Source organism: Triticum aestivum, chromosome 6B, assembly GCF_018294505.1.
Source record: "Triticum aestivum cultivar Chinese Spring chromosome 6B, IWGSC CS RefSeq v2.1, whole genome shotgun sequence".
Lineage (NCBI taxonomy): Eukaryota > Viridiplantae > Streptophyta > Magnoliopsida > Poales > Poaceae > Triticum > Triticum aestivum.
In genome coordinates, this window is record NC_057810.1 from 553,348,030 (window position 1) to 553,373,878 (window position 25,849).

The 25,849-nt window shown below is 45.4% G+C and overlaps 2 protein-coding genes across 2 annotated transcripts; both read left to right on the forward strand.

Moving 5' to 3' along the window:
- The first annotated feature begins 379 nt into the window (after window positions 1–379).
- On the forward strand, window positions 380–13,826 carry LOC123137961 (ATP-dependent DNA helicase homolog RECG, chloroplastic). The gene is made up of 17 exons (XM_044557851.1): window positions 380–878; window positions 960–1,042; window positions 1,144–1,261; window positions 1,765–2,379; window positions 2,464–2,576; window positions 4,160–4,394; window positions 4,693–4,856; window positions 7,182–7,263; window positions 7,566–7,655; window positions 8,115–8,348; window positions 10,374–10,445; window positions 10,638–10,790; window positions 10,874–11,017; window positions 12,303–12,461; window positions 12,632–12,715; window positions 12,822–13,394; window positions 13,486–13,826. Exons 1-17 carry the CDS (start codon window positions 843–845, stop codon window positions 13,576–13,578), a joined length of 3,048 nt encoding a protein of 1,015 aa, XP_044413786.1. The 5' UTR covers window positions 380–842; the 3' UTR covers window positions 13,579–13,826.
- Window positions 13,827–15,003: 1,177 nt separating this feature from the next.
- LOC123139368 (heat shock 70 kDa protein 17) lies at window positions 15,004–24,076 on the forward strand. The gene is made up of 14 exons (XM_044559178.1): window positions 15,004–15,852; window positions 17,824–18,837; window positions 19,153–19,385; window positions 20,173–20,332; window positions 20,716–20,961; window positions 21,066–21,202; window positions 21,500–21,833; window positions 21,924–22,085; window positions 22,227–22,301; window positions 22,383–22,483; window positions 22,554–22,623; window positions 23,190–23,308; window positions 23,389–23,461; window positions 23,549–24,076. Exons 1-14 carry the CDS (start codon window positions 15,004–15,006, stop codon window positions 23,744–23,746), a joined length of 3,771 nt encoding a protein of 1,256 aa, XP_044415113.1. The 3' UTR covers window positions 23,747–24,076.
- Window positions 24,077–25,849: the final 1,773 nt, after the last annotated feature.

Genomic DNA, 25,849 nt, shown 5'->3' on the forward strand with positions numbered 1-25,849 from the left:
TTATTTACTAATAACTACAACAATAACTATAAATGCTTACAAACTTTTTCCAAGACTTGGTTAAACTTAAAAGTTTTACTTAGGACAAAGCTAGAACTTCAACTAATTTCAAAATGAGGAAGTGCTTTTTGTTATTAATGTAAAAGAAGGCAAGACTTACCTCTTTTTAGATAGTACATTTTACCTTTTTTTGGGCGAGAAAGACCAAAATTACTTTTTTTAGGCAAAGAAAGACCAAGCTATTTGAGCAAATTCTACGAAGCAGGCCGCATGGTGTAAGTTGGTCTGACATTACCTTCGTCATGGGCCAGGCCAAACCAGCCCAAATTACGTCCACGTATCAGAATGGCCGTCTCCTCACGCCTGCCCCTCTCTTCTTCGGCTCTTCCCTCTCCACTCGTTCCCCTCCCCACCGCCCACAGCCCCACGTCCCTGCCTGACGCCGACGCCGCACACCGCACACCGCTATCGCCCGGGGCCCAACCGCTCCATCCGCCCGCACGAGCGCCTCTTCCCGCGGCCGCACGGCGCGCGCGCCCCGGCAACTCCAAGGAAGCCGCTGCCCTTCTCCGCCGCTCCAGTTCCTCGATTCTAAACCCCTAGAACAGTGAGCACCACCAGCGGAGCACCGGATACTCCGGCGGCTTCCCATCCTTCGCGCAGCTGCGCACCCCTGCACCGCCTCTCTCTCCGGTCCTCCCCCGCCGCACTAGCACGCTCCGGGTCTTTCACCCCCGCCCCGTTCGCTCTCTGGAGCTTAATGGTATTCCTCCTGGCGCTTCACGAACTGGGCGCTGCGGGGGTCACGAAGGGTGTCTGCTGGCCGGCCGGCGGCCGCCCCAATGATCGCCCCCTCCTCTGCGCAATCATGGCTTAAGGTATTCCGATTCGGACACTTCGCTTGTTACCTTACTGAAGCTGAACCCCTACATTGCCTGAAGTGAGTCGCTCCATTTCAGGGTGGCAGCGAGAGTCATCTAGCTAGGGCGATCTCCTTAGAGTTTCGGTGGGGGCGCTCCAAAATGATGTGCTCCAGAATGAGGTATTGTTTTGTGCATATCTAGTATCTTTTTCTGCTACTTTGTGTCAGCACTTGACTAGCGACTAAGGCAGGGAAATTAACTGCATTTGTTTCGGTTGCAGGTTTAGGAATGCTCTTGGTTCTCGTCTCTTCCGGTGGTGTTCACGTGATAAACACACGTCCGTGCGGAAGCTGTTGGAGGTGGATGGGATATCAGAGAGATCAAAGCTCCTCAACAAAGTATGCGAGTTCCCGCTGATTGGTTGCTGCAACTTGTTGGTTTTAACCCCCAGATTTTTGCCATGCATCAATATTGAGTTTGTTTTTGTCTATTTCATCTCTTTACACATTCTAGTCCTAATATAATTGTTTTACTTTTCCAAGTTCTCTAACCAATATTTGCATATTCCTAGTTTTGATGCCATGTGTAGCTTTTGATAATCAAAATTGTTTCCTTTTGTGCATGGAAAATGTTAACTAGAGACCAGATCCACATATTATGAATTAGAAAAGGATCCGTTCTTTGTTTGCCATGCTTTGATATTATATTATGACTTACTATCATTGTGGCTTTCCTTAAGCTCATCGATGAATCTATCCAGTGGTCCCTGATTTTTTTCCCATTTGCGTAATTGTCTGTTTAATGCTGCCTTTCACCAATTTATACACAAAATTGATATCATCCATTTTTTATCGACAAATAAATGGTGAGCATACTCTGAAATATGTGTCTGTGGTCGCAGGTGCCTGTTTTGATGGGCTATAGTAACACACAATATTTAATGGAGCAAGAAAGAGTCCGCAAAGAATCTGCCACGGAGTTGATCAGTGTCTTGAAAGAAATTGATTTTGCAGAAATTTCGGCTAAGTTCCCATGCATAAAAATCGGTGACTCATCACCAATTGAACTATATGATGATTCTGCTGGTATGGAGTGCAAAGAAACCATGCTTTCTGGAAACCTCACGAATTTCATCCTAGAATCTGGTGGAAATTTGGAGACAAATCGTGAATTTGCTGACAAGTGCCACCCATCAGGTCCATCTCCAGCAAATGTAAATGATCTTTCAATCAGTGAAGAGAGTTCTCTCATCACTCAGCATATTTCTGGTGAACCAGCAGTTGATGGGGAAGTTTGCCCCGAGTTATTAGCTGATGCTACAACTGCTGATGGTAATGTCTTGGACAAAAGTAAAAGGTGTTTGCCTGGAGAACCGGCATTTGTTACAGAAGCTTGTCCTGAGTCATTAGCTGATGCTACAAGTCCTGATAATAATATCTTGGACAAAGATATAAGGTCCTTGCCTGGAACAACTAGTAAGCAATATCGTAAGCTAGAGGACGGTGGTTTCCATACGGTAACAACAGAAGAGCCACTTCACTTTTGTGTTATCTTCAAAATTTTATGAAATTCTTCACATTTGATTTGTTTCTTGTTATAGATCCGCAAATTGCTGCAGCATTTCCCTAGGACCTATGCTGATCTACAAAATCCTCAAGGTCTAATAGAAGATGGACAGTACATCATGTTCTTTGGAACTGTTATATCTTCCAAGTAATTCTATATTTACATATGAGAGGTTTCTTGACATTTTCTTTGGCACCAAAGCCACATGTTAACTGTGCTTCAGTCCAGGCTCATTGACATGTGGCATGCACCGTTGTCCTGGCTTCACTTTACAGTAGCTGTCTTCATGCCCTTTGGATCATTAGTACTGTACAGCGTATATTCATCAATGTTTGATGATTAAGCCTTTATTATTTTGGAACAAAGTAGTAGAACTGTGACACTATGGCAGCTTTGTTCCTCTTGGATGTAGCCCTTCATAGTTATAGACATAACATAGTTTATGACGTGATAGAGGCATAGAGCCATACAATTCATGTGCATGTCGAATAAAGCTTAGAGAAATAATTGGTATTGAATTTGTCAGATCTCTTAGACTTGGACTGTGCTAGGCATTTGTGTCATCTTGATTGAGCCATTTTGGCATATCTTGTTGTTTGGCTATGTGCATTTGGTAATCCTCGGAAAGGGGCATAATATTTGCTTCTTGGCTAACAGTAAAGCATAAGAGGTATATAAGATTGTGTTGTAAGTGTAGGGCATTTATTACGCTATACTCTGGATGTAGTTACAAAATAGGGCACTAACTTTTGTCAAACTATTTTTAACAACAGCTTATAAAGTAAGTTCAGCACAATACAAGTCAGCAAGTGCAAACTGACCCAGTGGTCCGTAGTCCGTACAATAGAGAAATTTAGATGAAGACCTAGAATCAGTACACTGTTTCTGAAGTCTGTACCGCAAATAGATAGAAATGAGTTTATAAAAATTAAAAATTGAACTCGTAAACTCGAGCATGAGCAAAGAACATTGAATTTGTAAACTTTTATGTTGCATTTCCTTTAATCATCTGCGCACGACCTTGCCAACACAAGTTGATACATCAACTAGTCACACTGCTAGGTCTTTAGCTTTAATCTTTTATTCCTTAAAATTGGTCTAACAATTCTCTTTCACTATCACTGAGTGAAATATTTTCAGACATTTTAGCAAGCTTAATTTGTAGTGCCACTCTAAGGCAGAGAAGCTGTGTTACATCATGTTTGTTAAAAATGTCGCCTGTGACCTTGGTCTTGCGAAGGTAGCAGTGTTTAGTCTATTACGGTACAATTTAGGAACTTACTACATGATGAATATGCTTGTGTGTGCTGTGTGCAGGAAGCAAATTCATATCTAGGTGTGTGAGCCAAATGGATGCTATATAAAAAAATGTATTTTGTAGATGTTGATTGCTGAGAATATAAAAAGGCAATCAATTAGATAACATAAAAATGAAAAACAGTACAACCTCTGATCCATAATAACTGTCGCATCTTTGAACTAAGGTTGAACTAACCTTAGTTCAAAACTGCGACACTTATTTTGGATCAGAAGGAGTATTTCATATTATCGGAAATACCCGCTGCTTCTATATGTTGACATATATTTGGATAATTATGTGATGCTGATTTAATTGGCTGTAGAATTTCTTATCTGGCTACCTTTTTCCTTCATGTAGAAAGCAGCATGTATTTTAGATTTTTTTTCCATCCTTGTTAATATTTTTTTACCTCTCTCTCTCTCTCTCTCAGGGGGGTCAGGATTAGAAGTACTTTAGGTTTCGTTGAGGTTGTTGTTGGTTGTTCAATAGTTGAGGCCAAGTTAAGCTCTTCAGATGTGAGTTGTAACTCTGGAGCAGAGCAAAAACAGAGGATTCATTTGCACCTCAAGAAGTTCTTCAGTGGCCAACGTTTCTCTTCTCAATATTTTCTTAACTGTATATCATCAAAACACAAAGAGGGGGATATTGTTTATGTCAGTGGTAAGGTTGGTGAGCGAAAACATTTCTCTGTTACATTCCACTTGATGATCCTTTCTGCTGGTGCTTCCTGTACACTGATGCATGTTTGCAGCATGGTACTCCCTCTGTAACTAAATATAAGACGGTTGAACTGCAAAAACGTCTTATATTTAGTTACAGAGGTAGTATTTTTTTCCTGAACCGCTGTTTGATAATGTTATGGTATAAGTGCAGTTCTAATAATGGTGTCTCTTGTGTGTGTCAAGTACCAGGGTTAATGTCCTGTATATGATTTATACCTTTGCACTGATTCTGAACGTGCAGGTCAAGAAGGTACTTTCTAGTGGGCATTATGATTTGAAGGAGTACACTATTGACAAGCTCGAAGAAGAGGAGCAACAAAGTACCCTGCTTGATGGGAAACCATATCCTATATATCCATCAAAAGCGGGACTGGAAGCACGTTTGCTGGGACAGTCCATCTCTAGGTCAGTACAAGCTTTGTGTTTTCTTTTGGTTTCTAAATGGTTGTTGAGATCTAACTGATGCCCCTCTTAAGTCCACAGTTAGTGTGATTATATTTCTCATCAAATGTGCGCCAAACTATTTGTTCATATCACCAAAGTATAATTCAGTCAACTGAAATGAAATGTGAAATAATATGTTGGAATGTTTTATTGTGTTTTTCATGTAGAACTGGGTTTTGGCCACCACATTAAATAAAGGAGGAGGCAGTGGCTTGATCCTCAAGTTTGGAACTTTTGATCCATACCAATCTCTTTAGTTTATTTCCAAGTTTGTTAGTGTAGTGCTTACCCATCCTTCGGATTTGATTTAAACTTTCCTTTTCCCAAACCGTCTATATAAAAGCGGATACATTGTAACCAACTTCTGTAAGGGCAGCCCCAGTGCATGTAGCTCCCGCTTGCGCAGGGTCTGGGGAAGGGTCCGACCACTTTGGGTCTATTGTACGCAGCCTTTCCCTACATTTCTGTAAGAGGCTGTTTCCAGGACTTGAACCCGTGACCTCATGGTCACAAGGCAGCAGCTTTCCCTACATTTCTGTAACCAACTTCTGTCAATCAAATAAATCCTGAAAGATATTCGGCGCCCTGGGCCAAAGCGGGCGCATCAGGGCTTAGTGACACCATACCACAAACCTGGGATGTACATTAATTCACTGTTTTTCTTCACCAGTTGTTCCTCTTAGGAGGGTTGTAACTCAAACTCTTACCTTTTCAATGAAAAGAAACACAATGTCTCTTTGCGTTTTCTTGAAAAAAAGCCACACGTGATAGTGTTCTTGAAGTTAAATAGTTGATTCTGGATTAAAATGGGAAGAGCTAAATATATAGAGGTGCATAACTTACGTTATGTTGATACTTTTGTTAAGGAGTATTAGTATGGGTCTAGGAGTCCTTATTAGTCTATGTTTAGTTTCCTTGCACCTCAAGTCATGTGTAATATATATATGCCCCTTGGGCGTTCAATAAAGTTAAGTTGCTTTCCTAACATGGTATTAGAGCCTAGGTTTAGGTCTCCGGACGCCGCAACTCGTCCTTACGATCCACTAGATTTTTTTTCTCGATCGATCTATTCTTCTCAGGGTCGATCTCGTCTTCCGCTGTCGTTCTCGTGCTGCGCGGGGCACCTGCCGCCCAGCTGCTTCGCTCGATCCAAACTGGTGACGAGTGCGCCCGTGACGTGCGCCTGCCCAGCCGTGATCGTCTGCATGGATCAAAGCCCGCCTTTCCTGGTTGGCTACTATGCTGCGTTCACACCTGTGCGCCAGATCGGGGTTACCTCGTCCAGCTCCAAGTCGAGGTCGCCTCGTCCAGCTCAAGGCCGAGGCCGCCTTCACCTCCCTGGCCAGGTCGCTTCCGGCTGCTGTGCTATAGCTGCTGCTTTGCTGCTGTGTTCGTTCCTGCATGCTAGCTGCTGTCTTACCATCACGTATGTGACCGCATGCTAGCTTATGTCCGTTCCCATCTTGATTTAAAAAAAAAAGAAAAACAGTCCAATGTCTTCTGCATACACGGTGGATTTTGCATCTTTGTGTCGTCTATGCTTCCTAGCTTTTTGGCAGATTAGTTTTCTCTGTTTTCCGCTGCGTCCACCAAATTCGTTGAAATTTTGTGTTTTCTCATGTCATGTGAGTCCACCAAACTCTTGTCCGTCAGCCTTTTTCTGGTCATTGTCCTCTCTATAGGATTTAAGTGGCCCTCTCTTTGCATTGTTGATCTAAGCCCCTTCTCTTGCCGTCGAGCTTCTTTCGCCGTCGGTTTTCATGGGCCATGATTCTTTAAGCAATGCTTCATTCTTTTGATGTGCCATCTTCTTTCGACAACCCATCTTCTCTTGATACTTCTCTTGTATCTTCTATCGATGTGGTGTCTTCCTCTGATGTGCCATCTCTTCTTTATCCTCTTTGGCGACTCGACAGGTTTTGAAGACTCTTCATGCTACGACGACACTCTCAAGACGCGGATTTGGATTATCATTTTTTTTAGTATTACACTTCTTCAAATGCAATGCTATTGCATACACTTTGCATTTGAGGGGGGGGGGGGGGGTGTTAAGGAGTATTAGTATGGGTCTAGGAGTCCTTATTAGTCTAGGTTTAGTTTCCTTGCACCTCAAGTCATGTGTAATATATATATGCCCCTTGGGCGTTCAATAAAGTTAAGTTGCTTTCCTAACAACTTTAAGGGGTGACTGCAAAACACAAAAAGCGAGCCACCTTGACCTGCGTGGAATGCATGTAGTTACTCATTATTTCCTTCTGGCTATATAAGAGTTTCAAATGTTTACAGGGCCTTGAAGATGCTGACTCCAGACATTGATCCTATCCCTCCTGAGGTTCTCACCGAGTTCAACTTGGCAAATCTGTTCGATGTAAGGAGCAATGCCACTAATTGTACTTAACATAACGGGGTTACTTCTATGCAGTACTCCACAACTGTATGGACATACATGTCATGTTGGGCCGCTCTCTTAAGTGATGCAAGACATGCCCTTTTTTATCTCTAGTTTTGGAGCTTTCAGTTGTGGAACACTGAGCAACTTCTGGATTCCAACCAATAACTGTTATAGCTGTATTTTATCTATTTAAACTTCTATTATATTGTGTGCCTTGTCATCTGCCTGCCCTCCTAATACTTTCCCTATTTATCAATACCATTTTTGGTCGATGTTAGGCTTACATGGGGATTCACAAACCTAAGAATCGAGATGAAGCTGATTTTGCTCGCCGAAGGCTTATATTCGATGATTTCTTTTATCTCCAGGTATCATTATATATTCAGTAAACTGCCTTGCTCAGACGACTTAGTTTTTTAGTGCTACTTATGAATTTGGATAATGCCATCTTCTTTTGCTAAAGAAAAATAGTTATTTTTTTTCAGTATTTTCCCCTTCATCAAACCTCAATGTAATAATCAAAATTGTAATCTAATTATGGTGCCATCTCTGCAAGATCTCCTTATACCTATCTAGAAATTTCAGTATAATTTCTATGCTTGTTCAGTTAGCAACTTGCTAGAGGAAGCTTAATATGTTTGTTTTGATTATGTTGATTTGAAAACTCATGAATGTTAATATCTGTGTGATTGTAAAGTTTGAGGGAATCTTTTGTCACTTTCAGTTCATTATTGTTGTTCATGATACATTGGTTTTCAACTTTTCATAACTGTGCAAATGTACATGTGCCAGACTGCCAGTAACAAAATCATTTCTTATTGTTTCAGCTGGGGAGACTATTTCAAATGCTTGAAGCAGTTGGTACACGGGTTGAGAAGGAAGAATTGCTATATAAGTGTGAAAATCATGAGTTAAATGCTGTTGGTGTCGATCAGTGGTCTCCTCTGGCCAATAAATTGTTGAAGGCTCTTCCTTATTCACTTACTGCTAGTCAACTAAATGCTGTTAAAGAGATTATATGGGACCTCAGAAGACCAGTTCCTATGAACAGGCTCTTGCAAGTAATTATTTGCATTCTTCTTGGTTTGTTAACTAAATTTTTTGTTCTTGTTTCTGGACTAATTCATTCCTCCAACTGTTTCAAAATATAGGGCATGCTTGCGCGTAGAGCAAGAAAACACAATGACTAACGCACCACCAATTATTATATTTTTAGTGCTTTATTGAAAGCATGCATATAGGGAACACAAAGTAAAAACTGGACATTTATTAGGTGTATAGATGAAACTACACACTTACTTTGCATTGCCGAAAAAGGGTTTCCCCCCGCTTTGTATTCCAAAGCAACCAACACTGATACAAGGAACGCTGGGGCGAACAACACATCAAGCCCAAAGAAAAAGAAGAAGAAACAAATGCCAACAACGACAGCTTGACAAAGCGCGGATGACCCGCCACCGCTACGCCCTCCAGAAACAAACCACCACAACCCGAGGCTCCGAACCGCCGCGCACCAAGCAGCACCTCCAAGAAGGAATGCGACGCCGACGACGTTGCTGCCCGGACTTGTCCTAGGGTTTTCCCCGGCACGTGGAGGGAGGTGGGGGATGGATATCACCGACACCCTCCAGGAAGGAATGGTGGCACCCGCAGGTGTCACCGCTTCGGAGCCGAAGAACCGGCAAGGATTTCTCCCGCACTCCAACCCCACCGCCAAACGGACGGGAGCCGACCAGCCAGACCGCCGCCCACCACCATGTGCCAACGCGGTTGCGCCGCCACCCACGCCGCCTCACTGCGAACAACAACACGAGGCCGAGAGGACCGCAGAGAAGCGCCCCGCGGAGGGAGAAGCAGCACCGAAGCCGAACGGGAGGGAACCACCTCCATCGCCGTCGTGCGGGAGGCCAGAACCTCCGGCAGCGTCGTGGTAGCTGTCCGGACGCCGCAACGGGGCATGCCGGACCACCCCTGTCCCGGCCAGGCCCGAAACGGGCCTGCTAAGCCCCGCCGCCACGCTGTAGCAAGCCGGCGATGGCGCCGCCAGCACCCTGCCGCTCATCGCCTCTCCCCCGCCTCCCGCAAGCCACGAAGCAGACCCACCCCGCCGCCGGCCCGCCCAGGCCCAGATGGGGCCCAAAGGGCCCAGTTCTGGGCCGAGCGGGCGCCGCCAGATCGCGCCGCCGCGTCGCCCCCGCCGCCAACGGCGACGCCGCCGTCCGTAGCCCGCCCCTGCTCGCGCCAGGAACCCCCGCCGCCGCCTAGAGACACCGCTCGGGGTCTCCCGTCCCGCGCCGGCGGACACCCGAGAGGGGAAAGGCCAGGGGGCCGGCGACGGCAGCAGGGAGGAAGGGGGAGGGGGAGGCGCGCGGGGGAGGAGGATGGGCACGGCCGGCCGGTCGCGGGAGAGAGGAAAAGTCAAGTGACTATTGAAAGGGACCCCGGAAAGAATCCTTACTTTGCATTGGAATATGGAACATTCCTCATGTCCGTGAACAAGAAATATGCCCAAGTTTGAAAACTTGGGCAAAGTTTTCAAACAGTGTAGTGAGTTGCTTGATAGAATTGGTTAACTGCATCATATTTTTCTTCTCAGTCTAGCCTTGGCGCAGTGGTAAAGCTGCTGCCTTGTGACCATGAGGTCATGGGTTCAAGTCCTGGAAACAGCCTCTTACAGAAATGTAGGGAAAGGCTGCGTACTATAGACCCAAAGTGGTCGGACCCTTCCCTGGACCCTGCGCAAGCGGGAGCTACATGCACCAGGTTGCCCTTTTTTTTTTTTAGTCTTGTTTGTGTTTGAGAGTTTATTTGGAGTAGTTGGCCATAAACGTTTCAACTAGTGTTTTATCCCATTCATTCCCACCTTGCTTTTTTATGTTTAAATGACCAGTATACATTACACATCCTTCTGTTTCAAATTCCAAATGTGATACTACAAAACGCCTGTATTTATTTGTGTACAAGCTCTCTGTTTTATCAATCAGAGATCTATATAAGAGTTTTTTTGTATGCTAACTACAAATGTGCTACTCAAACATATTGAAGCTTGTATGAATATTTCTACAAAGTCGTTGTTTTTCTAACAGGGGGATGTTGGGTGTGGTAAAACTATAGTTGCTTTCCTAGCATGTATGGAGGTTGTTAACTCAGGATTTCAGGTACACTCTTCAGATTTGACATCCTTCTGTACTGTTATTACAACATGCCAAAGGATTTTTTATCAATGATACCCATACATGCTAAATCCAAATGGGACATATAAGAAAAAAAGATTATCATCGTGCTTGTGGTTCTTTCTTTATTCAGAGGAGATTTGTCTGGTGTATTAACCTTATAATTTCTTTTTGTAGGCTGCTTTCATGGTTCCAACTGAGATACTTGCTGTTCAGCATTATGAACACCTAACTTCATTGCTGGAGAAGTTAGATGGAGATGAATGCAAACCAAATATTGCCTTGCTAACTGGTTCAACTTCCACCAGAGAGTCGAGGATAATTCGGAATGCAAGCCACTATCCCTAGTCCCAACACTTTTCAAATTTTGACACTCATATTTTTCATATCTTTACGTGTGTTATACATGACAGGGTCTCAAGACTGGAGAAATATCAATGGTCATTGGAACACACACCTTAATAGCTGATAAAACTGACTTTTCAGCTTTACGTATCTCTGTTATAGATGAGCAGCAACGTTTTGGTGTTATCCAACGAGGAAGGTTCAATAATAAGGTAATATACTGACCACTTTTATTCACTCAATTATTAACCATACATGTAGTTTCTGCGTGTTACTTCATTCCTGTACTGAGATGCAATTTCTGCAATTTGGTCATGGACTTAAAAGGAATCATACTTATCATGAAGTTTGCTTGTTGATACATTCATGTCGTTTTTGCATGCATTGTTTCGTGGTAAATAATGTAAAAAAAAAGCATGGAAAAGATAATCAGCACTTTCCTACTGAATTTGCTCTGTTGCTCATTTTTCTGCATGCACATGCACTAACTAGCATATTGATACGTAGAAATAAGGTACATCCACATGCCCCCATCCCCCTGCAAATGCTCATTTTCCCAATAGAACATACTGTTTCATATTGTTGACCTTCTGCATAATTTCTTGCAATGACTATGCTATCCTTTTATGCATTAGTATGTCAATTGTCAAATAATATCAGATTTCGATTTACATCTCAAATACTGATATGGGAGACTAATCCTGCCCTCCGGAATTTGCCGAGAACTTAGCCATTTGAAAAGCTCCCGTCTGTCCAAATACCATGACCGATGCCCATTGGGGAAAACAGTTCTGTGCTCGAATTATATCAACATAGATGCCTTCTATCTATTGCTTTTACTGCATCTTATGGTCAATTTTGTTGTCTATGAACAATTTCTATTTGAAAAGCTCCATAGTCTGTCCAATACCACAGCCATTGCCCATTTGGTAAACGAACAACAGTTTGTGCTTGAAATCATTGCATCAACATATATCATATATACCTTCTGTCTGTTGCCTTTGTTGCATCCTATGGTCAATTTTGTTGTGTATGCACTTTTTTTTTTCAATTTGAACTGACTACATGATTGTAGTCCTTGTGCCTTGTAGATGCACATCTACTGTATGCTCTCATTTGTCCAAGGAAAATTTTGCTGATTACCACCTCGGTTCGAAAACAGACGTCATCCTAGAATACAAGCAGTCAATTTCTCAGACTTTCGCCACTAATATATGTAGAAGCAATAAAAGATCAACTTTATTACATGAAAATCATTTAGTAAACCTATCATCAAAAGTACTTGCATATCATTATGTTGTTAACATTTCATAACACCAAATTAGAAATGCGTGTAACAAGAGAATAAAGGTAGTTGTTGCCTTTCCCTAAAAAAGAAGGTGGTAGTTACCTTTGAGATCCAAACTTCATTTGTTAATTTCTGCCATCCTATTTTCGCTTCAAGTTTAACAGATTAGCATTTTTTTTGCTAAGCCATCTTACTGCAACTCGTTACAGCTGTATACTTCATCTTCAAAGCTGAGTGATGAAAATACAAGCGCAGATGAGGCTTCTGATTCTGAAACATTTATGGCTCCCCATGTTCTTGCTATGTCAGCTACCCCAATTCCAAGAACACTGGCTCTTGCTTTATATGGGGATATGTCTCTTACTCAGGTACTTATTACAGATGCATTGAATTCTCTAAGTAATTGCTAGTCATCCAGAACCTTGTACTTCACCAAATTTATTTGGAAACACATAGTTTAAAAGTGTTTCTTGCATTACTGTTCTCATTTCTCACCGGTATTTGGAATATTTACAATCAAAACCCACTTCTCTTATAGATTACAGATTTGCCTCCAGGAAGGCAACCCATAGAAACTCTTGCTCTTGAAGGAAATGATGCTGGGTTTGAAACTGTCTTCCAGGTGATGACGCAATTTGCTGTTTGATATAGAGCTTCTTTTTTTTTTGTTCTGTCTTTGTTGGCATTGCTCAGTCTTTTCTTATATTCTTTTGGTCTGCATCGTGCAGATGATGAGGGATGAGCTTATGGATGGGGGCAAAGTGTATCTCGTTTATCCTATCATAGAAGAATCAGAGCACCTACCACAACTTCATGCTGCCAAAGCTGATTTTGATTCGATAAAACAGAAGTTTGAAGGCTATCCATGTGGGTTGCTGCATGGCCGCATGAAGGGCGCCGAGAAGGATGAAGCTCTGGGCAGTTTCAGATCCGGGGAAACGCGTATTCTCCTGGCGACGCAAGTTATTGAGATCGGAGTCGATGTTCCTGATGCTTCTATGATGATTGTCATGAATGCCGAGAGATTCGGAATGTCTCAGCTGCACCAGTTAAGAGGGCGGGTCGGTCGCGGGGGAAAGAAATCCAGATGCGTGTTCCTGTCCTCCACTTCCAGCACATTGCCAAGGTTGAAGGTGCTTGAAAATTCATCCGATGGGTTCCACCTAGCTAACGCCGACCTGGTGATGCGTGGCCCTGGCGATCTACTTGGCAAGAAACAGTCGGGGCATCTTCCGGAGTTTCCAATAGCCAGACTGGAGATTGATGGGAGTATTCTGCAAGAAGCCCATCTTGTTGCACTAGTAAGTTGCCACTGCCACCCTTCCCCCAAACCTCCCATTTCCTCTCTTCCTCGACCTGCATTAACGTGTTTGCTACAAACCTGCAATGCAGAAAATTTTGGGAACGAGCAACGACCTATCGTTGTTTCCACGTCTGAAAGTGGAGCTCAGCATGAGGCAGCCGCTATGCCTTCTTGGAGATTGACCTCACCTGTTCGCGGAACCGACAATACAATGCGGCCCTGCCATGACGGCATGTGCCGTATAAGGCATCCTAGTGTGCATTGTATTGAAACTAGTTCTGGTGGCAAAGCTGGCATGGCCATATGTTGTTGGGTGTAGCAACGCTCTAAACCTGTTGAAAGATGCGTATATTGTGCGATCAAGACATGGTTAATGGCGAGATGGTACTTCTAATTTAGGCTAATTTATGTTTGCAGAGAAATTGTGAAATGCCATCTCTTTTGGAGGATGCGTTTCTCTCTTTTATTCGAGGGAAAGGAATAGCAGGCGAGCTTAAAAACCATTGCAGCCATGGTCGGAAACAAAAAACATTGCAGCCAGATCACCTGATGATCAGTAGATACAGCTTATTGGTCGCCGACTTGGACATATAATGACTTGCCAATTTGTCTCAAATTTCCTCAGGAGAACCTTCGTCCGTGACATGATACATGACCTGATCTGCAAGACACATGACCTGATTTGCAAGACAAAGCGGTATGGTGGTGGTCGCTTGCACTTGCATATCCTCCCACCCATCGTCGTCAACCTTGGCTGGCTTCGTTTCCTGCAAATCCTTCAAGATTCCATGCTGTGCCAGAAGATCCTTGACTCTTGTCTGCCATAGACCATAGTTACCCGTGCCATCGAATTTCTTCACATGAAACTTGGTGAGCCTCGGCGCCGTGCAGAGCCGCGATCTACCTGACATGTCGCCACCGCTATTACCGCCCTTGTTTTCCTCTGCAATTTCCTCACGGAAAAGATCATCGATCCAAATTCCTTGTTTTTTTTTTCAAAACGGAGGCAAAAGATTTGCCTCATCTATTAATTAAGCAGAAGAGAATTGCCCAGTTAATTAATGGAAAACCGGGCGAAAACCATCACAAACCGCTGAGCGGCACACATAAGAGACCCACACGTGCCACTCCAAAGAGGGCCTCGTCGAGACAGCACATCGACGTCATCGTCATCACTTCTCCCCTAGAGGCGTCATCGCCATCCCAAACTCTGAGAAACGACTCCGACTTTGCCAAGGCGATCATCGAACCAACCCACACTGAATAGGCCGTGCGGAATCACATGAAGATCCGCGCCAGACCTCAGCCACTACGACAAGACAGCACAACTCTGACACCAACGGAGAGCTAAGAAGGAGAACCAAGCAAGGCTGGCGTCGTGGAAGATCACCGAACGGACCACCTGCTACCTGTCATCGTACGCCACAGGGCCTCGCCACCGCAGCTTCGACTTCACAGCAACAAACCAGCCGAGGCCATCCCACGAACACGCCGGAGAAGAGCCGACTACCTCAACCAATGTCGCGTCTCCTACATCACTCCCTGCAACACCATTGCATAGTAGCCTTGACGCCAACATCAACACCATCCCCTGGTCCCTCTTGCCGATGCTCAACTCCAACGACGAAGCCCTCGAGAGGGAAAACGACGCCAAGGCGCCGCCATCGTCCGATCACAAAGGATCTAGGGTTTCCCCCGGAGCTGAATCCATGCGGGAGGGTGCGGCAGCAATGCGGCGATGCCTCCAAGAAGGTCTACGACGGCCACAGCCGACGCCATCGTCGGTCACCGACCAAAGGCTGAGACAGGGTCTTCACCCAAGCTCCCAAACATCCACCCGCACCGCCATCGACAAGTCCACCAAGCACCACCGCCGAGCCAGCTCGCAGTCGAAGAAGCCCCACCGCCGAAGCAGCCAACCGCACCTTGCGGAGACCGCCGCCGGCCACCGGCAAGTGACGAGAGGTCTGCAGCCCGAGGCCAAGAACCACCTCGGATCCCAGCCGCAGCCAAGCTCCATACGCGCACCACACGCGCCCACCGGAGGACGGAGACAGCAGATTCGACGGACAAAGAAACAGCCATGCTCCATCACCACAAGACCGCTCCACCATGTCGCACCAACAGCACCGCAACACAGCCGGACCCCTTGTGCCGCTCATGCCTCGCAGATCCACCAAACTCGCCCGTGCCTCGCCCAGCACGCGGCCACCGGCGCAGCACCGCCTTGCGCGGGCCCTTGTGCGCCCTTGCCGCGCCTCACGCACAACCGCGAGACGCGCCGCCACTGCTCCCCAACACGCACGCGCGAGCCTCCGCCCCGCCCCTCACTCCAGATCCGCGGCACATGCAGCAGCACCGCGCAACCGCAGCGTCGCAATGCCCTGGCCGCGGCCGCCGCGCCGCGCGCACCCCTGGCCGTGGCCGCCGCGCCGCCACGCACCTCTGCTCGCCAAGTGGCCCCGCGCTGCGCACCTGGCTTGCTAGAGGGAGAAAGGAAGGGCCCGCCGCCGCCGCCGCCGCGCGGGCTTTGCCCGGCGGCGCTCGCCGGCGGCGGCGGGGGCAGGAAAGATGGGATCTGAAGAAGGGGCGGGGCGAGGTTTCACCCCCGGGTCGCCCGCAGCGGGAGCGACACGGGAGTCCTTTCCCGTTTATCAAATGTGAATGTGTAATAAATTCCTCGTTTGAAGCCATGCTGCAGTACGTGATCTACCAAGAACCCTGAACCTGCATTGGACCCTATCCGTCCTTCAGAAATCACCGTGGCTATCAAACTAGCTCTCGTCAAAACTAGACAGCTCCACCTTTTTCCTGAACCTGCAAATTGATTTTTGTGCCTGTTCGTCTTGTTGTTCCCAGCCTTTGGTAGACCTGGCCCTTTTTCCCCTTGCCCGACACGAAAAACAAGAAGGGACTAGCCATGATGATGATTGCTTGATCCTCGGTAGATCAACTACACACCTCGGACTATTATAACAGTTACATGCCGCATTTCACCGGTTATGATACCAAAATGTGGAGGAACTATAAAGAAGGATGGAGTCGAGCTGCCGCTTCTGCCTTTCTGTGTTTTTCAAACTTTCACTTGGACCTTACTTTGCTTTAGTCTTCTCTACTACTTGAAATACATTGATTTCAAGTAAACGAGATCACAATTCAGTAGGATCAGTAATGAATAGTTAGTTTTCCCTGCACGAGACACAGTGACCAAAATGGAAAACACAATTCAGTATCGTCCACCTTTTTAACCGCACTAGGTCCTTCTTGAGACGGCCATCCTAGGAGCTTTTGAAACACAACCCCACAAGGTCCGGCAGCACCTCCCGGCGCTCCTGAGAAGACGACGACGCCGACAGCAGCCGCAACGGGCCAGCCTCCTGCTGGCGCCGAAGCGTGCGGCAGCACCGCCAGACCGCCTTGTGCGACAGACCCGGTCCCCGCCACCCCTCAGCCTGTGTCGCAGCTGTGGGCAGCGCCTCCCTATGGATTTGAGCGATGTGCCCCTGGTAGAAAAGCGCGAGGAGTTCGCCGAGACGGTGAGGCCTAAGCCTGAGACCACCAGCTAGGGATAGGAAGACACCGACGGCGGGCTGACCTAACCGAAGGCCATGGAAGCCCAGGGAGGAGGGAGAAAATGTGGATGCAGGGGCCAGGAGTGGTCATCGGCGGGCATGTGGATAGTGGACGCCGGGGCTAGAGTAGCCATCTGCAGCAGCGGAGAGAGGGATGGGCTCAGGGGAGGAGAGAGTTTGCTTTAGGAAGTATCTCTAATCTCTTTAAAAGTATACTAAATAAGTATTTTAATATAAACCATCTAGAGACCGAAATGAGCAAATAAATGCACTAAGGACCCGTCTGCCCGTTTTCTGGCCGGTGAAGATACTGACCTCCTCCCGTCGTTTTTCATTCCGGACAAAAATCAAGTGTTGACCTGTAACTTACACCTGTAAAATAAATACATGTGTATAAACTTACAGCCATTCCAAGCGGGCTTTAAAATGTGTTTACATACTGTACATCTGAATCAGAAAAAGAAAAAGAACATCTTATATCTGTGAATGGAGAAAGTAACAAACACCGCACCACTCAGATTTTCCAAAAGCGTACCATCTCCATACTTACAAACGTTGACCGTTGACAGTCCGTACGCAGTGACGTGTCGGCGCCGTCGTCACTACCGGCCAGTGGCAACGGCGAGACTGTTTACGTTGCGTTGTCCGCGCACAAAGCATGTCACGACCTCACCTCTCACGCTTCCAACGCACCACGCCCACCACGGCAGGCCACGTGGACGCTTCTCCACGCGGCGTCTTCCCATTGGACGGGTGACTCAATCCCCTGCCGGTTCTGCCCCGTTTTATTTCCAAGCCAATCTACCCACCAACCCCTCACACTTCCCATATTTCTCAATCCGCCCACCGCTGCAGAAACCAGTGCACCGACAAGGCCCTACTCCGGGACCCAAAATACTTCCAGGGTCTCGAACGCAAAACCTTTTAACAGCAGCAGAAAGGAAAAAAAAAACGATTTTTGCAATCGGAAATATAGCTCGCACGCACGGCCTCCCCTCCCTCCCCGTCGAGATCGTTCTCCCGTGCTCCCCTCCGGCTCCGTCCACACTCGCCAGCTCCAGATCTCCAAACCCTGACCCCCCCGCATGCCATCGCACTAGCCCGCCCCTCCCCCCCATGGCGCCGCGTCTCCTTCTCCTCGCCCTCGTCGCGGCGGCCGTGGCCGTGCCGCCGGCGAGCGCCGCGGTGGCGAGCATCGACCTGGGCTCCGAGTGGCTCAAGGTCGCGGCCGTGCACCTCGCCCCGGGCCGCGCGCCGATCGCCGTCGCCATCAACGAGATGTCCAAGCGCAAGTCCCCCGCGCTCGCCGCGCTCGCCGACGGCAACCGCCTCGCCGGCGAGGAGGCGGCCGGCATCACCGCGCGCCACCCGGCCAAGGTCTTCTCCCGCATGCGCGACCTCCTCGCCAAGCCCTTCCCCTACGCGCGGGCCCTCGCCGACTCGCTCTTCCTCCCCTACGACCTCGTCCAGGACGCGCGCGGCGCCGCCGCGGTGCGCGCCGACGACGGCCAGGTCTACACCGTCGAGGAGATCGTCGCCATGGTGCTCCACTACGCCTCCGGGATCGCCGACGCCCACGTCGGCCTGCCCGTGCGGGACGCCGTCGTCGCCGTGCCGCCCTACTTCGGCCAGGCCGAGCGCCGGGCCCTCACGCAGGCGGCCCAGCTCGCCGGCTTCAACGTCCTGGCGCTCGTCAACGAGCACGCCGGGGCCGCGCTGCAGTACGGGATCGACAAGGACTTCTCCAACGAGTCGCGCCATGTCATCTTTTACGACATGGGCTCAGGCAGCACCTACGCCGCGCTCGTCTACTACTCGTCCTACAACGCCAAGGAGTTCGGGAAGACGGTGTCTGTCAATCAGTTCCAGGTAAAATTCTCCCGCCTTGTTCTGTTGCGTGTAAATCCGAGTGGATTGAAGGGGTTTGAGGAGGATTTAAACCTCTTCCAAGTCAAAATATGAACCAATCCTTGCCAATCCCCTCCAATCCTCTTGGGGAGAGGATTAACCGAACAAAGCCTTAGCTGTTCAATTCTGCTTCAACTCATATGCGATCTCTGAAGAAAAAACTGTTACTAGTGCTTTCACATGCCTAGATTATTGTAGATCTGAAAAAACATGAAATTTTAGCTGCTATCTCGAACAGGCATCTAGTGCTAATGCTTTTAGCTAATTCCTCTGCAGGTTAAGGATGTCAGATGGAACTCCAAACTTGGAGGCCTTGAAATGGAAATGCGCCTGGTTAACTATTTTGCCGATCAATTTAACAAGCAGCTTGGCAATGGGGATGACATCCGTCAGTCTCCTAAAGCAATGGCCAAGTTGAAGAAGCAGGTCAAGCGAACCAAAGAAATTCTGAGCGCAAATACTGCTGCTCCGATCTCAGTTGAATCTCTATATAATGATATCGATTTCAGGTGCGTCCTTCCATACATGCATAATCTTTGGATGAACGTTTATATGAAACTTAAAGATGAACCGAACTGTACAAACAGGCTAACATGTCCCATCTTATGTCCTGCATCGATTCTGAACACATGAGCCTTTTACTTGTAAGCAAACATAATCTGGAGTAGCATGGATGACAGGCCCTGTTATTTCATACAGTATTTGTCAAATGGTCTGACTTTTGATAGATCAAGTTGATTTCTTTGTCTCCTTTAAAGTGCGTAGATGCAGTATCAATTGACTAAAGGGTCTGTCTAGGGCACATCTAGATGTGCCCTAGTTATTGCACATCTAAGTGACTCAATCAAATGTAGAAAGAAAAATAAATAGAAAAAAGAAAAATAACCGCATGTCTCTCCGTGTAAAATCAATGACATATGAATATTTAGGCAGATCTAAATGTGCTTTAGCAAAACCGTTGAATAAAGGTTGTTTTGGTACTGCTTTTGCATATCTCTTGTGAATAGTTTCTACTACATTGAAGTTCTGCATCCGTTTTCATTGCATATTCATGATTATGTGGAACTTGCAAGATTATACCAGCTTCTAACTTGTCATTGTTGGTATTTTCCGTAGGCCCATTGGCCATTGATGTCCTTATTCCTGACGGCTTTGTTCTGTAATTATTGATCTTTTACCCCAGCTCATGCAGCTTTCCCTTAGTTTTTCTCAGCATAGAGTGTACCTTTAATCCTAAATCATGATTAGGAAAAAATTCAAGGTTTTACATGCTGACTGACATGCTGTTTATTACAGGAGCACCATAACACGTGAAAAATTTGAAGAGCTTTGTGCAGATTTATGGGAGCAGGCTCTGACTCCAATCAAAGATGTGCTCACGCATTCAGGCATGAAAATTGGTGACATATATGCTGTAGAGCTAATTGGAGGAGCTACCAGGGTACCAAAACTGCAGGTGATTATTACTCCCTCATTCAAGACTTATACTTGACTTGCCATTGAGGCGCTGTAATGGAATGCAGGACTGTTGCATTGTTGAATTTCTGGAACTTTCTGTGTATGCTCATATAAACTAAACTGATTTTAGAACCTGGGTGCATGCGATTGCCTGCTTCTTATTACACCTTTTCTCTCGTAAGAAGGTTTCATCGTGAACGGAATTGAGTATTTGGCACGGGGTTTATAAACTGCTGTTAGTCATACAGAGGACTTCATTACTTATGGAATAGAGTTACATGCCTTATCTATCTGTACCATTTATTGTTATTTTGAATCTCAGTGTTTATATTATTTGTCACATTTTGACTCACGGGGCACATTTGTATTCCTCTGTTCCAGGCTAAGCTGCAGGAATTCCTGGGACGAAGTGAGCTAGATAAGCACCTTGATGCTGATGAAGCAATTGTTCTTGGTGCCTCACTGCATGCTGCTAATCTAAGTGATGGGATTAAGTTGAACCGCAAGTTGGGGATGATTGACGGTTCTACTTATGGTTTCGTGTTTGAAATAGATGGCCCAGATTATGTCAAAGATGAAAGTACTGATCAAGTACTGGTTCCAAGGATGAAAAAGATGCCAATAAAGGTTAAACAGTATTAGTCAAGCTCTTACTTTACTTGTCGGCAAACTTTGCCTGTTGTTTGAAAAAATATATCTGAACAAGATTTTTATTTGTCTGTTGTCTACAGTTGTTCAGGTCCATTAGACATACTAAGGACTTTGATGTCTCTCTCAGCTATGACAAAGCTTCTGAATTGCCCCCAGGTGTTTCATCGCACAAGTTTGCAGAGTATGCCATATCAGGCCTGGCAGAAACCAGTGAAAAGTAAGCACAATGTTGATGTTATTTTGGTGCGCAGTCTCAAGTGTCAACTCTCAACCCTGCTCATAGTCAACTTAACAGCCTGAAAGGACCTTTATGTGAACTAATATTTATTGTGAATAGTCTGTCTGTGAAGTTGTAATACATATATGGTCGTGTCAATATAATTCCAACTAAAAAAGGGCTCTAGCGCCTTGAAAATCAAGTGGTACTGCCATTCTGTTGTATTACTTGTATTCACCTCATGTTTTGGTTCAGTGCATCAATTTAAGTATTTAACAATGTACATTTTTCAATCAGGTATGGAAGCCGCAATTTATCTGCACCCATCAAAGCAAATCTACATTTTTCTTTGAGTAGAAGTGGAATTATTTCTCTTGATAGGGCAGAAGCAGTGATTGAGATAACTGAATGGGTTGAAGTTCCAAAGAAGAACGTAACACTAGAGACTAATACCACCGATGAGACTTTGTCTGCTGAATCAGGAACAACTGATAGTACAACAGATAGTAAGGAGAATTCTAGTTCAGGAAGTGATGCTGATAATTCGAGCACTACCAATGATGAGACCAATGTGCAAGATACTATTACAGAGAAGGTGCTGAAGAAAAGAACCTTCAGGGTTCCATTAAAGGTAAACTATACTTGGTAAATTTATGCTAATATTGACATGGCATAGAACATATGACATAGATTAATTTATGTGTCTTACTTTTTAATATAGGTCACTGAAAAAACTGCTGGTCCTGCATCAACCCTTTCAAAGGAACTGTATTCTGAGGCAAAAAGTAGGTTAGATGTACTTAACAAGAAGGATGCTGAGCGGAGGAGAACTGCCGAATTGAAAAATAACCTTGAGTCTTACATATACTCTATGAAGGAAAAGGTACCTTCTCTTTGCAAAGTTTGTAGCTTGTTGTGATGTGAACATTGCCAGTACGTGGCATACTATACTGTACATTACTTTTTATGTGACGCACCTTATTTCTGTTTGACTGCTTAATTGCTGCCATTTGACACATCGCAGTTGGAGGAAAGCACAGATATGTTGGCCGTCTCAACTGAACAGGAGAGGGAATCTTTTACAGAGAAACTCAGTGAGGTTAGTCAAATAACGGATCGTGCTCGGGGTATAATTTGTCTAGGATATGTCTCATGCTGAAGTTGTTGTTGACAAATGCAGGTGCAGGATTGGCTGTATATGGATGGTGAAGAGGCTCAAGCAAATGAATTTCAAGAGCGCCTTGATCAGCTTAAGGCCATGGGCGACCCAATTCTTTTCAGGTAATTAATTTTTGTCAACTTAAGTCCATATCACTCAGTTACTGATATTGTTTTTTTTTTTGTTATACAGAATGAGTGAGTTAAAAGCCCGACCAGCAGCTTGCGGAAGTGCTCGATTGTATCTTACTGAGCTACAAAAGGTATCCCCGAGATGAGCAAATGACTTCTCTATCTAAAATAATTTGTCCTTAACACAATGTACTTGAATTTCACATAAGAACCAATATTGTTTACGTGATTGCACCTAAAATAATGCTTGCATTAAGAAAGAACATAATACTTGAGCAAAAAACATTTATCTGGAAAGGTCAAGCATTGTATTACAACACAACTTTTTGGCATGGTTCATCCTCCACCTGTCACTGCCACAAAACAAAATTTCATGCACGGGTCATTCTTCATTTTCATTAGTTCTTGAAGCTGTCATTGTACTAAAATATTCAAAAGAGATCATGTCAGTGCAATCTTGGATCCTTTCTTAAATTGCAAATTTGCAAAGTAGATTACCTGATAATAATCAGACTTTTGTAGGCACAAAAACAGTGAAGTTTGGACATTCCTGAGTTCCGAATAAGCTAAACACGCACTACATTAAAGTTTATCTGCATTATAGTACTGTTGAGTCTTAAAATTTGTAGATGGTTCTACTAAGTGGGTGCTGTGTTGTTGCATTCTCATGTATTCTTTCTCTTTTTTTACCCTGCAGATTGTTAAGAACTGGGAGACAAGCAAATCATGGCTTCCAAAAAAGAGAGTAGATGAGGTCGTAAGCGAAGCGGATAAGCTGAAAGCTTGGTTGGAGGAGAAGGAAGCCCTACAGAAGAGGTATGCCTTTTTTTATTTAAGAAAAACCATTCTCGAGTACTATTTACGTTCAAGTGGCTAACTCCAAACGACCATTGTAGTACCCCTGCCCACAGCTCGCCTGCCTTCACATCTGAAGAGGTCTATCAGAAAGTTTTAACCCTACAAAATAAGGTCAGAATTTTATACTTGGCATCCTAGCACACCAGGTTCAACATTGATCCAACTTCTCAACATAACGGAAACTCAATTGATATGCAGGTCTCTAGCGTCAATAGGATCCCAAAACCAAAACCCAAGGTTGAGAAGAAACCCGCCGCAAAGGAAGAAGCTAACAAGGAGAAGACGGACTCTTCAGAATCTGCATCCAGCGAGTCTGAATCCACCGAGAAGTCATCGGAATCAGATGCATCGGAAAAGACTAACGATTCGGAACCGGAATCCCATGACGAATTGTGATTATTAGAATTGGCTTTTGAACACCCCCGAGAGATACTACTCAATATACTCCCGAGAAGATAGTTTGTCACCACCACAGTTGTGTTTGGCGGCTGAAAAGACAGAGAGGTTTGTGTAGGAATTCACGGCAGGCTAGATGCTATATGGGCGAGAAGAATTTGATATCAATCGCTGTATAGCAGTATTGTGGACTCTAGGGCATATGCTGTCAAGATAGCGCCTCGAAAGGCTTAGTTGTCAGGACTGAGAAGACTTTGTAGCTGCATTGTTGTACTGGAAACTCATTTATATTTTGATAACAGCTACTATAGAGATTTTATGTTTGGTATCGATGTATCTGTTTGCTCTTTCATACTGTCTATCACGCAGTGCCGCTAACTTGCAGTTAAAGGAATAAAGAGCGGATGTTTAAGACTAGAGTGCATCCGGCTGCATCAACTGTGAAAGCGACATTCGATCTACCGGATTGGTTTGAAAGTACATAATAGAATTTTGAAATTTGTGAATATCTTTGCATGACGATGACGTTGTCTTTGTGATGTGTACGTTTGTATGAGTCACGCTCTCTAGCATTTGGGTTGAAACATATTGTTTTACTTGGTTTCACCAGAATATTCTCTCCTAAAGATGAAGGTTTTGCTTGTGGTGGGAAACTGCAAGATAAACAAGTATGCTTACCGGCAAAAAGATGCTGGAAATAGCATTTGAGTATGGCCCAAGATTTGGCTTGTTAGAACTGGTTGCCAGAATATGTTTTGTGAGGGCTCGATAACAAAAGGGAACTTTTTTTTGACAAATCATCTCCTCCTTTATTCAATCACAATTGTATCATTTACAAGAAAAAGTATAATCTCATCCGGAGGTTAATCCATCCAGATACTAGGAGGAGAGAACTTGGCCAACTTGGCCAATTCATGAGCTACCTGATTATTATCTCTAATACATGAATCAAACAAAACGTGATTAAAGTCTAGCGACATGTAATAACAGTCATCGAATATAGCACTTGCCACTGAGCTGAAGAAGCCTTCCTTCAAAGCATTAACAAGTTCTTCATTGTCGGAGACAACCTCAATCTTGCTACATCCCAGTGTCTGTGCTAAGTTTAACCCAAATCTCACAGCCGTTGCTTCAGCAGAAAATGAGTCATAGCAAAAATTCAGTCTTTCGTTTGCCGCAACTATAAATTTGCCATTATCATCTCGGAGAATTGCACCAACCGTACCATTCAGATTGTCATGATCAAACCCAACATATACATTAAGTTCCATATATCCCGACCGGGGCTTAGACCAAGCCATCACTCTCATCTTCGCTTTGGGCTTACATGCTATAACAAAGTTCGCTGCTAGTCCCCTTACCGCCAATTGAATTTGGGCTACAGTTTGTGTTTTCTCACCACATGTTAGTTTCCTCCGCTCAAACCACAAATACCAGGCAGTAGTTGCTATTGTCTCCCTCAGATTAGGCAACCCAAGTACATGGATGTCCGAGTCCTGAAAACACAAAAGATGCTCAAGCACTACTTCACCAAACCTACTCACACGACAAGCTTTCTTGATAATAACAAAAGGGAACATTGTTTTGGGAGAGCCCTGTTGTGGAACGTAGTAATTTCAAAAAAATTCCTACGCACACGCAAGAACATGGTGATGCATAGCAACGAGAGGGGAGAGTGTTGTCCACGTACCCTCGTAGACCGAAAGCGGAAGCGTTATGACAACGCGGTTGATGTAGTCGTACATCTTCACGGCCCGACCGATCAAGCACCGAAAGTACGGCACCTCCGAGTTCTAGCACACGTTCAGCTCAATGACGTTCCTCGAACTCCGATCCAGCCGAGTGTCGAGGAAGAGTTCCGTCAGCATGACGGCGTGGTGACGATCTTGATGTTCTACCGTCGCAGGGCTTCGCCTAAGCACCGCTACAATATTATCGAGGAGGATTATGGTGGAGGGGGGCACCGCACACGACTAAGAGATCAATGATCAATTGTTGTGTCTAGAGGTGCCCCCTGCCCCCGTATATAAAGGAGCAAGGGGGAGGGGGCGGCCGGCCAGGGAGGAGGCGCGCCAAGGGGAGTCCTACTCCCACCGGGAGTAG

What these genes read in the sequence shown, in the direction of transcription:
- LOC123137961 (XM_044557851.1), top strand. Translation starts at nt 843, where the DNA reads ATGATCGCCCCCTCCTCTGCGCAATCATGGCTTAAG. An exon ending in ATGATGTGCTCCAGAATGAG is followed by an intron (nt 1,043 to 1,143) that starts GTATTGTTTTGT and finishes TTTCGGTTGCAG; the next exon opens with GTTTAGGAATGCTCTTGGTT. An exon ending in TTGTTTATGTCAGTGGTAAG is followed by an intron (nt 4,395 to 4,692) that starts GTTGGTGAGCGA and finishes CTGAACGTGCAG; the next exon opens with GTCAAGAAGGTACTTTCTAG.
- LOC123139368 (XM_044559178.1), top strand. Translation starts at nt 15,004, where the DNA reads ATGCTCAACTCCAACGACGAAGCCCTCGAGAGGGAAAACGACGCCAAG. An exon ending in CACGCACCTCTGCTCGCCAA is followed by an intron (nt 15,853 to 17,823) that starts GTGGCCCCGCGC and finishes CCACCGCTGCAG; the next exon opens with AAACCAGTGCACCGACAAGG. An exon ending in GGCGACCCAATTCTTTTCAG is followed by an intron (nt 22,484 to 22,553) that starts GTAATTAATTTT and finishes TTTGTTATACAG; the next exon opens with AATGAGTGAGTTAAAAGCCC.